The sequence below is a fragment of the Strix uralensis genome, chromosome 22 (assembly GCF_047716275.1).
Source record: "Strix uralensis isolate ZFMK-TIS-50842 chromosome 22, bStrUra1, whole genome shotgun sequence".
Lineage (NCBI taxonomy): Eukaryota > Metazoa > Chordata > Aves > Strigiformes > Strigidae > Strix > Strix uralensis.
This window is the reverse complement of record NC_133993.1, coordinates 5,089,155-5,104,512: the sequence shown is the minus strand read 5'-3', so window position 1 is coordinate 5,104,512 and position 15,358 is coordinate 5,089,155. Positions and strand designations below refer to the sequence as shown.

Below are 15,358 nucleotides of genomic sequence, written 5' to 3'. Positions count from 1 at the left end.
CAGAACTCTGCAGACCTGATCTCTCATTCTTCCTCTTTTCCCACAAAACCAGCACACACCTGGCACCAAGGAATGTGCTGTGTCGTTACACAAGAAAAAATGACTTGATGGTCCCACCCACTCACACATACACACTTAGATAAATAATACCCCAAGTTTGTATCTAACTCAGAGGGATGAGAATCCAGTACCAAGTTGGAGGGACAGATTGACGGGATTGTGCTTTTCACCCCCCCAAGAAGGGATGCCTTTTGTAAGATTTGGGCCATTGGCTACACCGACAGATTAGCCAGGAATTAAGTGTTTGTGATTGCAATCGATTTTTGTGTGCAGTGCGATATATTCAACCTGCACTTTGTGCATTTATCGTAGGCACTCTCAGAGAGCCTGTACATGTTGCATAAGAATAAACCGTACTGTTCATGAACCCCACGGCTTCTCTTGAACGCAACCGGACCTACAGCACATGGGCTGTTCGTGCACCTGGTGTCCGGCCTCTAGTTACAGCCATAATTGGCATAGCTATTAAGAGATCAATCCAGGCACTCCTGGTCCCTGCAATCTCTGAGGACCAGCTAGAACACAAGGGGATTCATCTCTTACCAAACTAATTCATTACCTTAAATGCAACACTCCCCCCAAGTGGCACAGAGGAATGGGGAAAGGGGGGGTGTGGTCAGTTCATAGCACAGTTTCCCTGCTGCTCCTTCCTCCTCACACTCTTCTCCGCCTCCAGCGTGGGGTCCCCCCCATGGCAGATAGTCCTTCAGGGACCTCTCCAACACAGGTCCTCCCATGGGCTGCAGTTCTTCATGAAATGCTCCAGCGTGGGTGGTTTCCACCGGGTGCAGTCCTTCAGGAACAGACTGCTCCAGTGAGGGTCCCCTGCGGAGCCACAGGTTCTGCCAGAAAACTTCCTTCAGCGTGGGCTCCTCTCCACAGGGCCACAGGTCCCGCCAGGAGCCTTCTCCAGCGTGAGTTCTCATGTGGTCACAGCTTCCTTCAGGGCACATCCACCTGCTGTGGCGTGGGGTCTCCACAGGCTGCAGGGTGGATATCTGCTCCACCATGGACCTGCATGGGCTGCATGGGGACAACCTGTGTCACCATGGTCTTCACCACTTTCTGCAGGGGAATCTCTGCTGCGGCACCTGGAGCACCTCCTTCCCCTCCTGCCTCACTGACCTTGGTGTCTGCAGAGTTGTTGCTCTCACATTTTCTCATTCCTCACTTCCAGATTATGTTGTGCAATACTTTATTCCCCTTCTTACATTTATTATCATAGAGGTGCTACCAGTGTCACTGATTGGCTCAGCTTTGGTCAGTGCAGGGTCAGTCTTAGTGTGGGCTGGAACTGGATCTGTCCAACATGGGGAGGCAGCTTCTGGCATCTCCTCACAGAAGCCACTCCTGCAGCCTGCACCCCTGTCCCTTTCCCCCTAAGCCCAATATATTCCACCACTCTGATCTGTGAATCACATATTTTAGAATTATCATTGATATATACATTCATCACACAATCTACAATGTTCAATAACTTCATTTACATCAACAAAAAGAATTCCTCACACCAAAATCAAAATAACACCATCACAGCACCAACAATAGTGGATATTGTACAGACACTCCTCCCCTCGTCCCTTCACCACAATTACAACAGCAGAAATTCCCCAGAATTATGCCACTCCCCTCTCTACAGCAACATTCAGTCCATGTTCCAGGGTTCCCTGGGGCTCCATTTTAGGGCCATTTCTCTTCAAAGATTTTATAAATGATCTGGATGCAGGAATCAAATGTACTTTAAGTAAGTTTGATGATGATACTGAACGAGGAGGAGCTGTGGACTGCCTGGAGGGTAGAGAGGCCTTGCAGAGAGAGCTGGATAGACTAGAGAGCCGGGCAATCTCCAACCTCATGAAATGTAAAAAGAGCAAGTGCCGGATTCTCCACCTGGGCCGGGGTAATCATGGTTATACGTATAAACTGGGGGACGAGAGGCTGGAGAGCATCCCCGCAGAAAGAGATGTGGAGTTTTAGGTTGATGGCAAGTGAGTCAACAGTGTGTCCTGGCAGCCTGAAGGCTCAACAGTGTCCTGGGGTGCATCAAGCAGAGCACAGCTAGCCGGTCGAGGGAGGTGATTGTCCCACTCTGCACTGGTGTGGCCCCACCTCAAGTATTGTGTGCAGGTTTGGGCACCTCAAAATAAGAAGGACATCAAACTATTAGAGTGTGTCCAGAGGACGGTGACAAAGATGGTGAAAAGTCTTGAGGGCAAGAGTTATGAGGAGTGGCTGAGGTCACTTGGATTGTTCAGCTTGGAGAAGAGAAGGCTGAGGGGTGACCTCATCACAGTCCACACCTTCCTCAAGGGGGGCAGAAGCAGGGGAGGTGCTGATCTCTTTCTGGTGACCAGTGGTAGGAAATGGAATGCAAAGGAAAAGGTCAAGGTGTTGTGGTTTGATCCCAGAGGTCAACTGAGCGCCACACATCCCTTCACTCACTCCCTCCCCCCGAGAGCTGGAAAGGTAAAAATTGAATCAAAATGCTCAGGAATGGAGATAAGGACAGGTAGGGGTTGCTCACCCTTTAACGGTAACAGCCAAAGACAGGGTCCCTTGGGGAAGAAAACAGGAACATCTCTGTAATGGAAACACTAAAAAGAGAACAATTAACAGACAGAATGGGACAGTGAGTAGCATTACCATATCTTAAAACACCTCCCCCCACCCCTCCCTTCTTTCCAGTCTCAGTTTTGTTCCCAATATTTCTACCTCTTCCCCAGCGGCACAGGGGCATGGGATGGGGGCTGCAGTCAGCGTCCTGCTTCTTCCTCCAAGGTGGGGGGCAGCACTCTTCTACACTCTTCTTCCCCCTGCTCCACGGGGCGTCCCTCCAATGGGATACAACCCTCCACAAACTTTCTCTGGCATGAGTCCTCCCCACAGGATGCATTCTTCTCTAGATACTCCAGCATGAGTCACCCCCACATGTTTCAGTACTCCCAGTGCCAAACTACAACAGAGATCACCATCACTAATAGGCTTGGTCTTGCCCAGAGTGCGTCTGACTTGGAGCTGGGGGAGCTTTTGAGAAGCTTCTCAAAGGGGACCACTGCTGTAGCCCCCTCCCCCAGGAACAAAAACCCTGTCAGCCAAACCCAGTACCCAAACAAATGGAATGAAGCTGCATCAGGGAAGTTCAGCCTGAACATTAGGAAAAGGTTCTTCACTGAGAGGGTGGTTGGTCACTGGAACAGGCTCCCCACGCAAGTGGTCACAGCACCAAATGTGTCAGAGCTCAAGGAGCATCTGGACGATGTTCTCAGCCATATGGTTTAGTTTTAGCCAGTCCTGCAAGGAGCAGGGAGTTGCATTCGATGATCCTTATGGGCCCCTACCAACTCCAGATATTCTATCATTGCATGATGCCATGACATGTCAGCACACATGAAAACACATGTGCATGCACAGCCAGTTGCACAGGAACCCCTGCACATGCACACACACACACACACACACACATTGAGCCCCGAGACTTGTCATCACATCAGTGTTCACAGTTGCTCATACGCACTTGCACACACACACTTGCATGTCGATAGACGTGCAAGCTCGTGTACAGAGATAGATATGTGCTCGTCTGCACACACAGATGCCCACACACATACACACACATGCACACTGACACCACACACACTTACTTGCTCACCTGCAAAAATGCCCGGGTACACAAACCCCTGCACAGACACACACAGACAGGCACTTGTTCACACACACACGGGCACACACTCACTCTCACATGGGCATTTGCAAATGCACACCCAAGGGCAAACACACAGGCACAAATGCCCCCTCAGGCACAGGCAGGTGCATATGCACATGAGGAAGCACAGCCTCTCCCCACACTCTGAGAACCAGGACTCCACCAGGCAGCTCTCTGCCTCTGTGCCCCTGACAACTCCAGGCAAGTCCTTGGAAGCCCAGTGCTCAGAAGGGAAATCAGACCCCGGCCATCGCTGGTGGATTTAATGACAGCAGAGAGCTTTTGGGCTTTTGTGGGTTGGGCGGAAACAGTTCAATTGATTGTGTTCTCATTACAGGAAAGAGAGAAGGTGTCTTGGGTCCAAGCTGTGGGGTCTTCTTTGGAAATTCAGCCTGTTCACAGGCAAAGTCTGCTCGTGAGAGACAAAGTCAAAGCTAGAGACCATCCCTATTGCTGCAGCTGCAGGGCTTCCCCGCTTTACAAGCCAAAACAATCCCAGAGTCGGACAAGATCCAGCCCATCCCTGGTGATCGCCGTGGGGCGGCTGTGGAGGTCTGGGACCAGTTCCAGTTGAGCACAGGGAGAGGTGCTGCCCTGACATGTTCCCATGGCAGCAAAGGGCTGTGTCTGGGGTGAGCCAGATGCCCTGCAGCTGCAAATGCTGAGGCTGGGACACCAGAGAGGAAGGTGGCCTGATGACATTGCCTTAAGATAAAGACCTGCTCTTCAGTGGGTGTCTGATGTGTCTGAGGGAGAGATGGGCCACAGGGAAAGAGAAGGAGGCAAAGCAAGTGAGGCACCTGGAGAAAATTGCCTCTGTGAGGTACTGGAAGAGACATGAGAAGTTCCCTTTCCACCTGGATGGGGTAAAAATGATAAGATTTGGATCTCAGCTGGAGGTAGAATTCGGATCTGTTCCTCATGCTGGGATGTTCCCAAATTGCTGTGAGACAGGGTTCAGATTCCTGTAGGAAATGCAGGACATCAGGGAGAGCAAACAATAAATATATTGGAATATGGCGGTGCAAAGTAATTAATTCCAGAATAACAATTCCTGTGAGCCTACACACAAGTGACCCAGTTTTCTCTGGGCACAGGAGCCTTTTCAGTGTCTTGAGTAACTCGCTCACCTGAGGAACTTCACCAGAGGTCACTGTAAAGGCCTGTGGAAAGTGAGAGCATCCAGTTCACTAAGGCTGTCTGATCAAATTCCCTTCCCATTCAAAGGGAAGGACAAGTGAAAGGGAAAGTGATAATCAAGGCACACAATGACAGCAGTCTCTCAGGAAGTGATGAGGGAGACAAGGAGGGAGACCAGAGCTCTTCAGCCTCTAACTGATGGGCCATCAGGGAACTGCAGGTGCAGCTTTGAAGTGTTTGAGGCTGAGCTTTGTAAGTGACAAGAGGAACGTGAGGATTTGGGATGTTTGAGGGGGTCCTGCGGTACCAGGGAACAGTTCTGAAGGAATTCTTAGGGTAAAGGTCAAAGGTGGTGGGGAAGAGGGGACTGGGGAGGAGAAAGGGAGGCAGTAGAGGGGAGGAGGGATAAAAGGAAGTCCCTGCCCCTAAGCAGGGACTGGTCAGTGCACTTGCCGGGATGAGCCCTGTGCCTGATCACCACAGTCCCCCCTGATTCCTTATTAAATCCTTTCTTAACCACCCTTCTCTGTAGCTTCACTCCCTTTCCCATGTGTGAGCACTGCAAGGTCTGAGCGCCAGTAACTGGAGAGTCTGGTGTGAAAGAGAGAGCTGGGTGCCAGGGACTGGGTAACAGCCAGTGCCTACAGGGATTTTAGACCTTGGTGCCAGTCACTGGAGAAGGGTCACAGGGCCTTCTGCTCTTTGAACCGTCACCTGGAGGGACTGATGTATAAGCAGTGTGCTTGTGACTCCAGAGGGTGTAAGTGTGTGTGTTTTCACTGGGAACTGTGTGTCTCAGTCATACTGGAGACAGTCAAACAAGGGGCCACTTCCATGATGAAGAGCCTGGAGCGTGTCTCATATGGAGATCCCAGCTGAGAGAGCTGGGACTGTTCAGCACAGAGAAGAGAAGTCTCAGGGGAGGTCTCATCACTGTGTACAAATATCAGGAGGGAGGGTGTGAAGAAGGCAGAGCCAGGCTCTTCTGCGTGGTGCCCTGTGACAGGACAAGGGACATTGGGCACGAAGTGAAACACAGGAGGCTCTGTCTGAACACCAGGGAACCCTTTTTCACTGTGATGGTGAGGCAACACTGGCACAGATGCCCAGAGAGGTTGTGGAGTCTCCATCCTTGGAGGTCCTCCAAATCCCTCTGGACATGGACCTTTGCAACCAGCTCTAGGTGACTCTTCCTGCGGCAGGTTTGGACCTGCTGACCTCCAGACGTCCCTTCCAAATGTACCAATTCTGTGTTTCTGTAACAGGAGACATGAGGGAATGCTGAGAGAACTGGCCTTCTTCAGCCTTCCAAAGAGAAATTTGAGATTTTTTCTGATTTCTAACACTTGACTGGGGGATGCAGGGCCAGATGGAGCCAAACTCTTCCTGAGCACATGGAGAATGCAGAGCACAATGGGCATGATCTGCAACAGGGGAAATTCCTGTCAGAAATTTGGAATTTATTTTTTTTTGTCGGTGAGGGTGGTACATGGATGTAGATAGATTGAAGTAAGAATGGCAGTCTGGCTCCTTAAGGTGTTGATTGAAGTACCATTAATTGGAATTAATGCAGAAAGGAAAAGAGGAATAGGACAGGTGATGTTACGCTCCTTCAAATGCTGGGTACCCCGAGTTTTAGAGCATGAGATGGACCTCTAGTAAGGACATGGCAGAAGGTGAAGATCCTACCTGTGCTGAAATTATCTGACATTGTTCTCTTTGGACTTTTAATGGGATTGTCTTAGAAATAGACACAAGACTCATCATTTCTACTGTTGAGTAAAATTACATTTCTACAAAAACACGTTGATTCACTCCTAGAAAAGATGTGGACATGCTTGTGGCATCTTTGCTAAGTGGTCCAAGAGATTATATACACCAGAGCACAACATGTGTGTGCCCCTACTCAGGTCAGCTGTCATGCAGGTCTCTAACATCTCCATGAACAATTGTCTTGTGGTTACTGTGGGCCACTGCTTGTGGGGAAATGGGTTCCCTGGTTCATGAGGTATTTCTGTTTGGGAAGAGGGAGAAAGTTCACATGAAATGGAGGGTTTGACAGGGACAGTCGTTTTCTGCCATGTTTGGAGCGGAGTGTCATTCTCCAGGTGTCTGAGACCTACATCCTAGAATGGTGCTGGGAGAAGCCTCAGGGCAGACACTGAAGGACCCAGGTGCAGCCAAGCCAGACAATGTGTAAGGGAAGGTGAGAGAAGAGACACAAACATGAAGGAAGGAGAGATTCCCATGGATGTGGCCCTGTGGTCAGTGAGAATGGTTGCAGGGCAGGACTATGGCTCAATTTCTGCTCTCATTTAAAATGCTGAAGTCCTAATGTTGGTGTAGATGTCTGCTGTGACTCTTAGGAAGGCAGATCCATCTCTGTAGCCCCTTGGAGGTTGAGCTTTAGCCTGCTCTTCCACCTAGGAAAGGCTTTGCCAGCCACAGAACACTCCACATTTCTAGGACCCTCCTTTTAGACCAGAAGGAGATGCAACACGTCCATGAGAATATTCCCATTATTACCATTATTGTTACCTGGATCATTATTCAACTCACTGTGGAGGTTTTTTGGAGAAAAGCCAAAGAGACATAATCAAAATGAACAGACTTTTTTTACCTCTGTTGTGACTGGTGCATGGGGCCACTCTGGAGTTGATCTGGAAATGGGGTGGCAGTAGGAGTCTCCACCTTCCCATCCCCCACCCCTTCACATGTTCTTTTATGTCTGGGGTGCAGGGCTGCCCCATCCCCACCCCTCACAGGGCAGGTCTCCAGTGGGTGCCCCATGTGCTCTCTGGGTATGTGTCTGGGTGAACAGCCTGATCCCTCATCCTATTCCCTGCTGACCCCTCACCCCTTTCCCTACAGAATAGTTTCTCTGGGTTTGTGGCATCCAGCAGCCTCACTGGAGCCAGGTTCCTCTCTCACCCCGTCAGTTACTCCACCAGAACAAGACACAGGCAGAGCCCCTGGGTGCTGCACAACAGGGTTCATCTCCTATTTCTGAGGATCTGGGTGAGAGGTGTTTTTCCCAGAAAGCTGATGAAAGACAGGGGAGAAGTGACAGAAATGGAGGAGGCTTCTGTTCCCAGAAGAAATAGCAACATCCCCAGAGAGCTGAGGACACCAGGGAAAGGTGTGAAACCTCAGCGACAAAGATACCCCTGACCTCCCAGATGGCCCAGCAGTGGCTGTGCAAAAGAGCAGGTGATTCTAGCTGGGGAGGTGAGGACTCCACTGCCAGCTGAGCATCTTCGCACAACTGGGACCCCCAGAGCCCCCAGGGCCCCATCACTGTGGAGATGCTGAGAATGCCCCTGGCTGAGGGAGCCACAGGTGTTGCTGCTGGAGGAGGGAGAAACCCAGAAGGAGCATTTCAGACACAGGAAGAACAGATCGTTTCTCTTCACCACTTCTTCCTTTGCTCCCCCAAGAGAGTCATTTCCGGCAGCTCTGTTATCTGGGGGCTGGGAGGTGCTTTTCTGACTCTCTCTCATTCAGCAAACAGGCAGGTTGGTCTTGACATGAACCTTGGATATCTCATCCTCACAGCCTTCGTGGGGCAAGTGTTGGGTAAGTCCTGGCTTTCTATCAACAAATACTTCTCTTCCCCTGTGGAAACTCTCACAAGTCTTATCAGGATTATGTGGGGAACTACTCTTGCATAATAGGAAATATTGTCTCTAGATGCTCTTACTGTTGGTATTGAGAAGAGAATAGAGAAAAGAGATATCTCAGGCCCCTTCTTCTGTTTTTCTTTCCATTTCAATCAAACTTTCTATGCATCTCTCTTATGATCCACCTGCTGTCAGTCTCACTTGTCTCTGCCCTCCAACATTTCCCCCTTTCCACCACTAATTAGCAGATCCTGTCAATGCTGCTACCAGGACTTTAAAGCCCTCATCCCACTGACATCAATAAGGTCTCCCATTCTGCTTCCTGGCTGGCACATACCTGCCATGGCCTCCAGTCTCCTGCTGATGGTCAGCACAACCAGGGCTCCCTCTTTCCAACACTGGGCTCAGCATTGCATGTACTCAGGGAGTTAGGAGCCCTCCAAGATGACAGGGATGGGGAAGCAGCATGAATATTTTGCAAGAGTTCCCCAGGACCCTCAGGCTGTTGAAGGGGTGTTGGTCCAGCGCACAAAGAAAAGGCATGACAGGCTGTTCCCTGTGCCTCTGGGCAGTAGGACAAAGAGAAGGAGGAGGAGCAGGGACACAGCACAGCTCTCCTCATAGTCCATACTGATCTAAGGACAGGCAGCCTTCTGCTCCAGGGTTTTGCATCCATTTCTGGTTTCCTCCCCAGAGACCCTCCCTGCAGAGTCACTGACCTTCTTTTTCTTCCAGGCACCATGGGACAGAGCACAGTCACCCAGCAAGAAGGACAAGTCACAGAGAAGCACAGAGACACCTTTCAGACTAACTGCACATACCAGATTCCCAGCTTTTATGCCTTGTCTTGGTACCAGCAGAGGAAAGGTCAAGCTCCCCAGCTGCTCTCGTGTCAGGCAGCAGCTGGCCCAAGGCACAGCGGCCGTCTCACCACGCTGCTGAACACCACAGGGAAATACAGCGTCCTGCAGCTGGAGGAAGTCGAGGTTTCTGACAGTGCCTTGTACCTCTGTGCTGTGCAAGACACACTGATGCAGGGAGCTTCCTTGGCTGTGCAAGAAGCCAGGGGAGGAAGGGGATGTGTGTGTGCAAGGCTGAGCTTGGGGGAAGGGACCCTCAGCTCTCCCCTGGCAGCTCTGCTTCCCCTGGGCACCCAGGGATCTGCAGGTCAAAATATTCGTCCAGGAGGGGACAGTGTCAGTGGTTTGAGATGAAGGAGAAGGTGGTGACAGAGTCTCAGGTTCTCTTGTTCTCACCATGGATTATATGATTCTTGTGCCCAATGACTATGGTGAGGGGCAGGCAGTGCAGGAGGTTGTGGCTGTTTGTTCAATGGTTCCTTGCTGCTGCTCTTTCCTTTCTGTAATTCCCTGCTGTGCATTGCTTCCTCAGGTTTTCCTGCAGGCCTGTCTCTTAGAGTACCTGCTCTGGGATGTGTCCCTCAGAGGTCAGAGTTCAAAGTACAATGGAAAACAAATAACATGTCACGGGGCAAAGCTTCTTCCTGGAATTGCATGATGATTCCAATTTTGGATAATAGTCTGAACCACCTTGTGGACTCTCCTGTTACTGTGTCACCATGTGCTGGGATCCAGAGGACCTGCTCTCCCCAGTGCACTCTGCCAGTCCTTGGAGCCCTTCTCATGCCCTACCTCATGGGCCTGCCAGGAGAAGACCTGGCCTTGGGGACAGCTGCCTCATGCCTGGGGAAAAGTCATACACCAGAGATGGACCATGGGGGTTTGGGCACTGACTGCTGTCCTTGGGGTGCCTGTCTGGTGGGAGATGGGGATCTGTGAGTGACAGGAGGGCTCCAGTGTGAGGGCTGGACAGGTTGATTTCAATATTAACCTTAGGGTCATCTTAGCCCTTTGAACTGTGTAACTGCTGGGCTGTGCAGTGATCTCTTTGGGAGATGGAGCGTGTATAGGTGACCTGTCCTTGCTATCCTTGCTCTTGAGAGCAGATCATACCCCCCTCAATCTCGGGACAGGTGGGAAGATGAGAAGGACAACTTCTGGGGCTCTTTTAAAGGGTTTTTTTCACATCATACCCACTCCTGCATATTTGCAGACATCTTTTTACTGAACTTCTTTTCCCAGCACTTAAGCAATAAAAACTGCCTTCTGAACAAACTTGTGAGCTACTGATGACTCAGAGCCTCCAGCAACAGTTGGCTCCTCTCTAGGTGATAGCAGTGGTCAGGTTCTTTTTCTGCAGGACATGCTCTGAGGCCAAGGGCCTGTGTCTGAGCAGAGATGCCAGAAGGCAGAGCCCCATGGCCACTGGCTGTGGAGGAGCCAGGGATGACTTCCTCACCTCCAAGAGACAGTACCTGAACGGCCCCCACTGCCATGAGTCCATCCTCCCTTTCCTCTCCGAATGATGATCTGCTTGATCCCCGACCTGATCACCCACCAATCAAGACAATGCCTTTCTTCCTCAGCAACTCGATATAATGTGCACCAATAAAAGGATTGTGTGGAGGCAGGGGCTGGGATGTAGAAAGCTTTAATGACTCTGAAGAGGGAAAAGAGTTCACTTTGAGAGGAGGCAGCCAGAGCAGAGAGAGCACCAACAGCTGCCAAATGTCTGTGCCCATTGGCCGTGGTGGAGATCCCAGAAGCGATCCACCATCACAGAGGGAGAGGGGCTAGCAGATCCCCCAGCTTGGCTTTGTGGGACTTACAAGCCAGAAAAGCAGAAGAGAAGCAAGACATGGGAGAGAGTAGAAGGTAGGGGAGTTAGACTTTGGCCGTGTTTTCAGAGAGACCCCACAGCCCTCCTTTGGAAGTATGCTCAGCCTCTCTGAAATCACTGGCCAGGAGCTCTGTCCTCAGTCCAGCATGAGCTTCTGGGTTCCTGGTGGTCCTTGTCCGGGCTGTCACTGGTGGCTTTAGCAGGGGGGGCACCTTCTTCCACAGTAGCGGCTGGTAATGCAGGAGAGGTCAAAGCCCCCAGAGTTGATGGGCACTCCGTCACAGCTGAGGATGCTGCCAACGGCAGCGGAGGTGGAGGATCCCACAACGGTGTTCTGTGGGAAGGAGCTGAGGATGGGTCCGGGCAGGGTCACCACCACGGGGGATGGCTGGATGGCAACAGTGGAGTCCTGGCACTGCCTGACACAGGGCTCATTGCAGCTGTTGGCCAGCGGGGTCGGGCCGCAGGGCCGGCATGGCAGGCACTGGTCGTAGCAGGACATGTCTCTGAGGGTGGAGGTGCACCTGGGTAGAAACAGGGAGGAAGCAGAGCACAAGGGTGGGTGAGGAGCTGCCTGGTTACCCTTGCACAAAGGAGCCAGGCCAGTGTTGAGTGGGGAGCTGGAAGCTCTGCCAAGAGCTACACGGTCTTCATTCCCCCACAAACAGAAGCCTGGCCCAGTGAAGCTCTGTCCTAATCCAAAACCTAAAAGCCCCCTCAGACCCACAACCTCTCTCTAAGCACACCTTCTCTCCACTTCTCTTTGTCATAACAAGAAAATCCAAACCCCAGGACATCACAGAACAATATCATCTGGGATGTGTGTCAAGTGGAGATCTCCTTTTGAAGAGGAGGAGAAGGGGATTCGGACTCACCTGGTTCCCAAGCAGAAGGAGCCAAGAGAAGTGCTTGAGAGAGCAGGGACTTGGGCTGCCTTTTATACCTGCCCTTCACTGCCGCAGGACCAGAGGCACCTTTGCAGAGGTAACAATTTTCGGACAAGCTCATCTTGAATGCAAACCATCGCAGCTAATGCTATGGGCTGTGCTTTCATTTCCTGCACTGCTCCTTTTCATTTCCAGGTTTGTGCCATGCCCATTCCCCAGTGAAGGCTTGTTCTGAGCACTGGGATGAAAGGCCCCAGGATTTCTAGGGCAGGAATGCAGCAGTGCTGGCAGAAGACTCAGCTCAGGTGTTGGATGTTTCCAGAGCAGGCAAGTGATGTCAGTCTGGGTCACTCTTGTGGGGCTGTTTGAAGTGTTTTTTTTAAGAAAAAGCTCCAGCCATCCTCAGATGGATGCCGTGGGCTCCCGTGCATAAGATTGTGCCATGTCATTTTCTTTCCCTGCCTCCCTCCTCAGCTCACCTCAGTGGTCACTTGTTGTTGCCTCCCCAGATGTAGGTGTTGTGCTGCTGGGGTTTGACCCCATCCTGCCTAACACTGCCCAGTCCCCAGGGATCCTCAGCAGAGTCCATGGTCCCTTTTGTTCCCATGTGTGTTCTTTTCTTGTGTTTACTTGTAAGGAGATGGGTTTGTGTGGATGTAGATGGGAGCACATATTTTTATATAATTCCACCCTGGTGTTCATGAGCCTATGTACTTCCTTGTGTGTCCTTCATCACGAGGGAATGTGCTGCTCATGGCCTGGACACTCTCCTCTGCTCTGTCCATGAGCACCACAGAGCAGCATGTTTCCAGGGTCAGAAAGAGTGTGAGTGCAGCTGACCGGTGATGGCACCAGCCTGCTAGAGATGTGTCCAGGGAAGAGGCACTGCATTTTCCAAATGAGATGGCAGGGACACAGGACAGCAGGCTATCATGACAGTCATTACTCAATGACTCATGGTCTTGTACATTTTCTTTCTTCCATGTCTTAGCACAGTTAGCTTTTGTTAATACCACCATTTCCTCCACTGACCTCTGCTTCTCAGCATAGCTACTAGGGGTAGGAGTCACCTCTTTGGAATTTTGCCATTTCAGAGTCAGGGGAAGGACTTCTGCTCACCCACTTGAAAGGTGTATGATGAAGTCCTCTTATCTCAGTTCCTCAGCTTACCCCCCATTTTTGGACAGAGTAAAGGTTCTTGGGAGAGAGACATGGCCCATCTTGCCTCATAGACACGACTAAAAGCCCACTAGAAGTGCAATGTTGTCTCTAAGGACTAAGGCAGGAAACTAGTGAGAAGCTTAGATGAAAAAGTCAGACATCTCTACTTGGGCAGAGGCACCCATGCCTCAGTGGTTGAAGGCAAAATCCTCTCAGTTGAAACCCCCTCAAGGTAGCTCTGCTGAGAACCCCGGTGAACTGAGGGGTTTCATCTATGCCCTCCCTGCAGATAAAGGAGGATTCTTGATTAATGCTCTAGGGGAGAACCAATCTCATCCTCAGGTAGGTATCTAAGACAGTTGGATCTGAACCACCATCTGAAGGATCCCTTTCCCTCCTTTCTCCCTCCTTAGGAATTTACATACCAGAAGTCTCATGTGGCTTAAGAGTAGAGAAATCCCCCTTAATCCAGCTCTCCTTAAACATGTAAGGCATTGGAAGTGTTTGCTAGAAGTCTTGGGCAGGCTTCACTCACCAGCTCAGCCAATGGAAATGATCCAGATGACATCTCTTCATGCACCATTCTCCAGATGTCCCCTTGGCTGAGGGAGAACATTGGAGAGAGGTTGATTTATTGGAGGAGCTCTTGAAAGAGGAGCTGCTTCAAGTATACTTGAAATATAAATGAATATAAATCAAGTTATATACATTGCAGTAAAATACAAAAATAAAAATAACGTTACTGGTTTCTATACACTGACAAAGTCAGGGGGTCTTAAGAGGTGTACTGGTCTTGTAATTTCACAGAATCACAGAATCATCAAGGTTGGAAAAGACCTTGAAAATCATCCAGTCCAACCATTAACCTCACACTGACAGTTCTCAACTCCACCAGATCCCTCAGCTCTGTGTCAACCCGACTCTTCAACCCCTCCAGGGATGGGGACTCCCCTCCTGCCCTGGACAGCCCATTCCAACACCCAACAACCCCTTCTGCAAAGAAATACTTCCTAAGAGCCAGTCTGACCCTGCCCTGGCACAGCTTGAGGCCATTCCCTCTTGTCCTATCACTTGTTAGTTCGTTAAAGAGACTCATCCCCACCTTTCTCCAACCTCCTTTCAGGTAGTTGTAGAGGGTGATGAGGTCTCCCCTCAGCCTCCTCTTCTCCAGACTAAACAACCCCAGTTCCCCCAGCTGCTCCGCACCAGACTTGTGCTCCAGACCCTGCACCAGCTCCATTGCCCTTTTCAGGACATGCTCGAGTAATTCAATGTCCTTTTTGTAGTGAGGGGCCCAAAACTGAACACAGTAATCGAGGTGCGGCCTCACCAGTGCCAAGTACAGGGGTAAGATCTCTTCTCTCACCCTGCTGGTCACACTATTGCTGATACAAGCCAGGATGCCATTGGCCTTTCTGTGGGGCCACCTGGGCACACTGCTGGCTCATGTTCAGCCGGCTGTCAATGAACACCCCCAGGTCCCTCCCTGACTGGCAGCTCTCCAGCCACTCCTCCCCAAGCCTGTAGCGCTGCTGGGGGTTGTTGTGGCCCAAGTGCAGCACCCGGCATTTGGCCTTATTGAAACTCCCCCAGTTGGCCTCAGCCCGTCGCTCCAGCCTGGCCAGGTCTCTCTGCAGAGCCTCCCTACCCTCGAGCAGGTCAACATTCCCACCCAACTTGGTGTCATCTGCAAACTTACTGAGGGTGCACTCGATCCCCTCGTCGAGATCATCAATAAAGATGTTAAACAGGAGTGGCCCCAAAACCCAGCCCTGGGGGACACCACTCGTGACCGGCCGCCAACCGGATTTGACTCCATTCACCACAACTCTCTGGGCCCGGCCATCCAGTCAGATTTTCACCCAGCAAAGCTTGTGCCCATCCAAGCTGCAAGCAGCCAGTTTTGCCAGGAGAATGATGTGGGAAACGGTGTCAAAGGCCTTACTAAAGTCAAGGTAGACAACATGCCCAGACATTCCCTCATCCAATAAGCGGGTCACCCTGTCATAGAAGACGATCAGCTTTGTCAAGCAGGACCTGCCTTTCCTAAACCCATGTTGACTGGGCCTGATCATCTGGTTGTCCGG

General features: G+C 51.0%; 1 protein-coding gene across 1 annotated transcript; it reads right to left on the bottom strand.

The window, feature by feature from the left end:
• Positions 1-11,419: 11,419 nt before the first annotated feature.
• On the bottom strand, positions 11,420-11,725 carry LOC141953323 (feather keratin Cos1-2-like). Its single transcript, XM_074891813.1, has one exon. It carries the CDS (start codon positions 11,723-11,725, stop codon positions 11,420-11,422), a length of 306 nt encoding a protein of 101 aa, XP_074747914.1.
• Between the last annotated feature and the right edge of the window lie 3,633 nt (positions 11,726-15,358).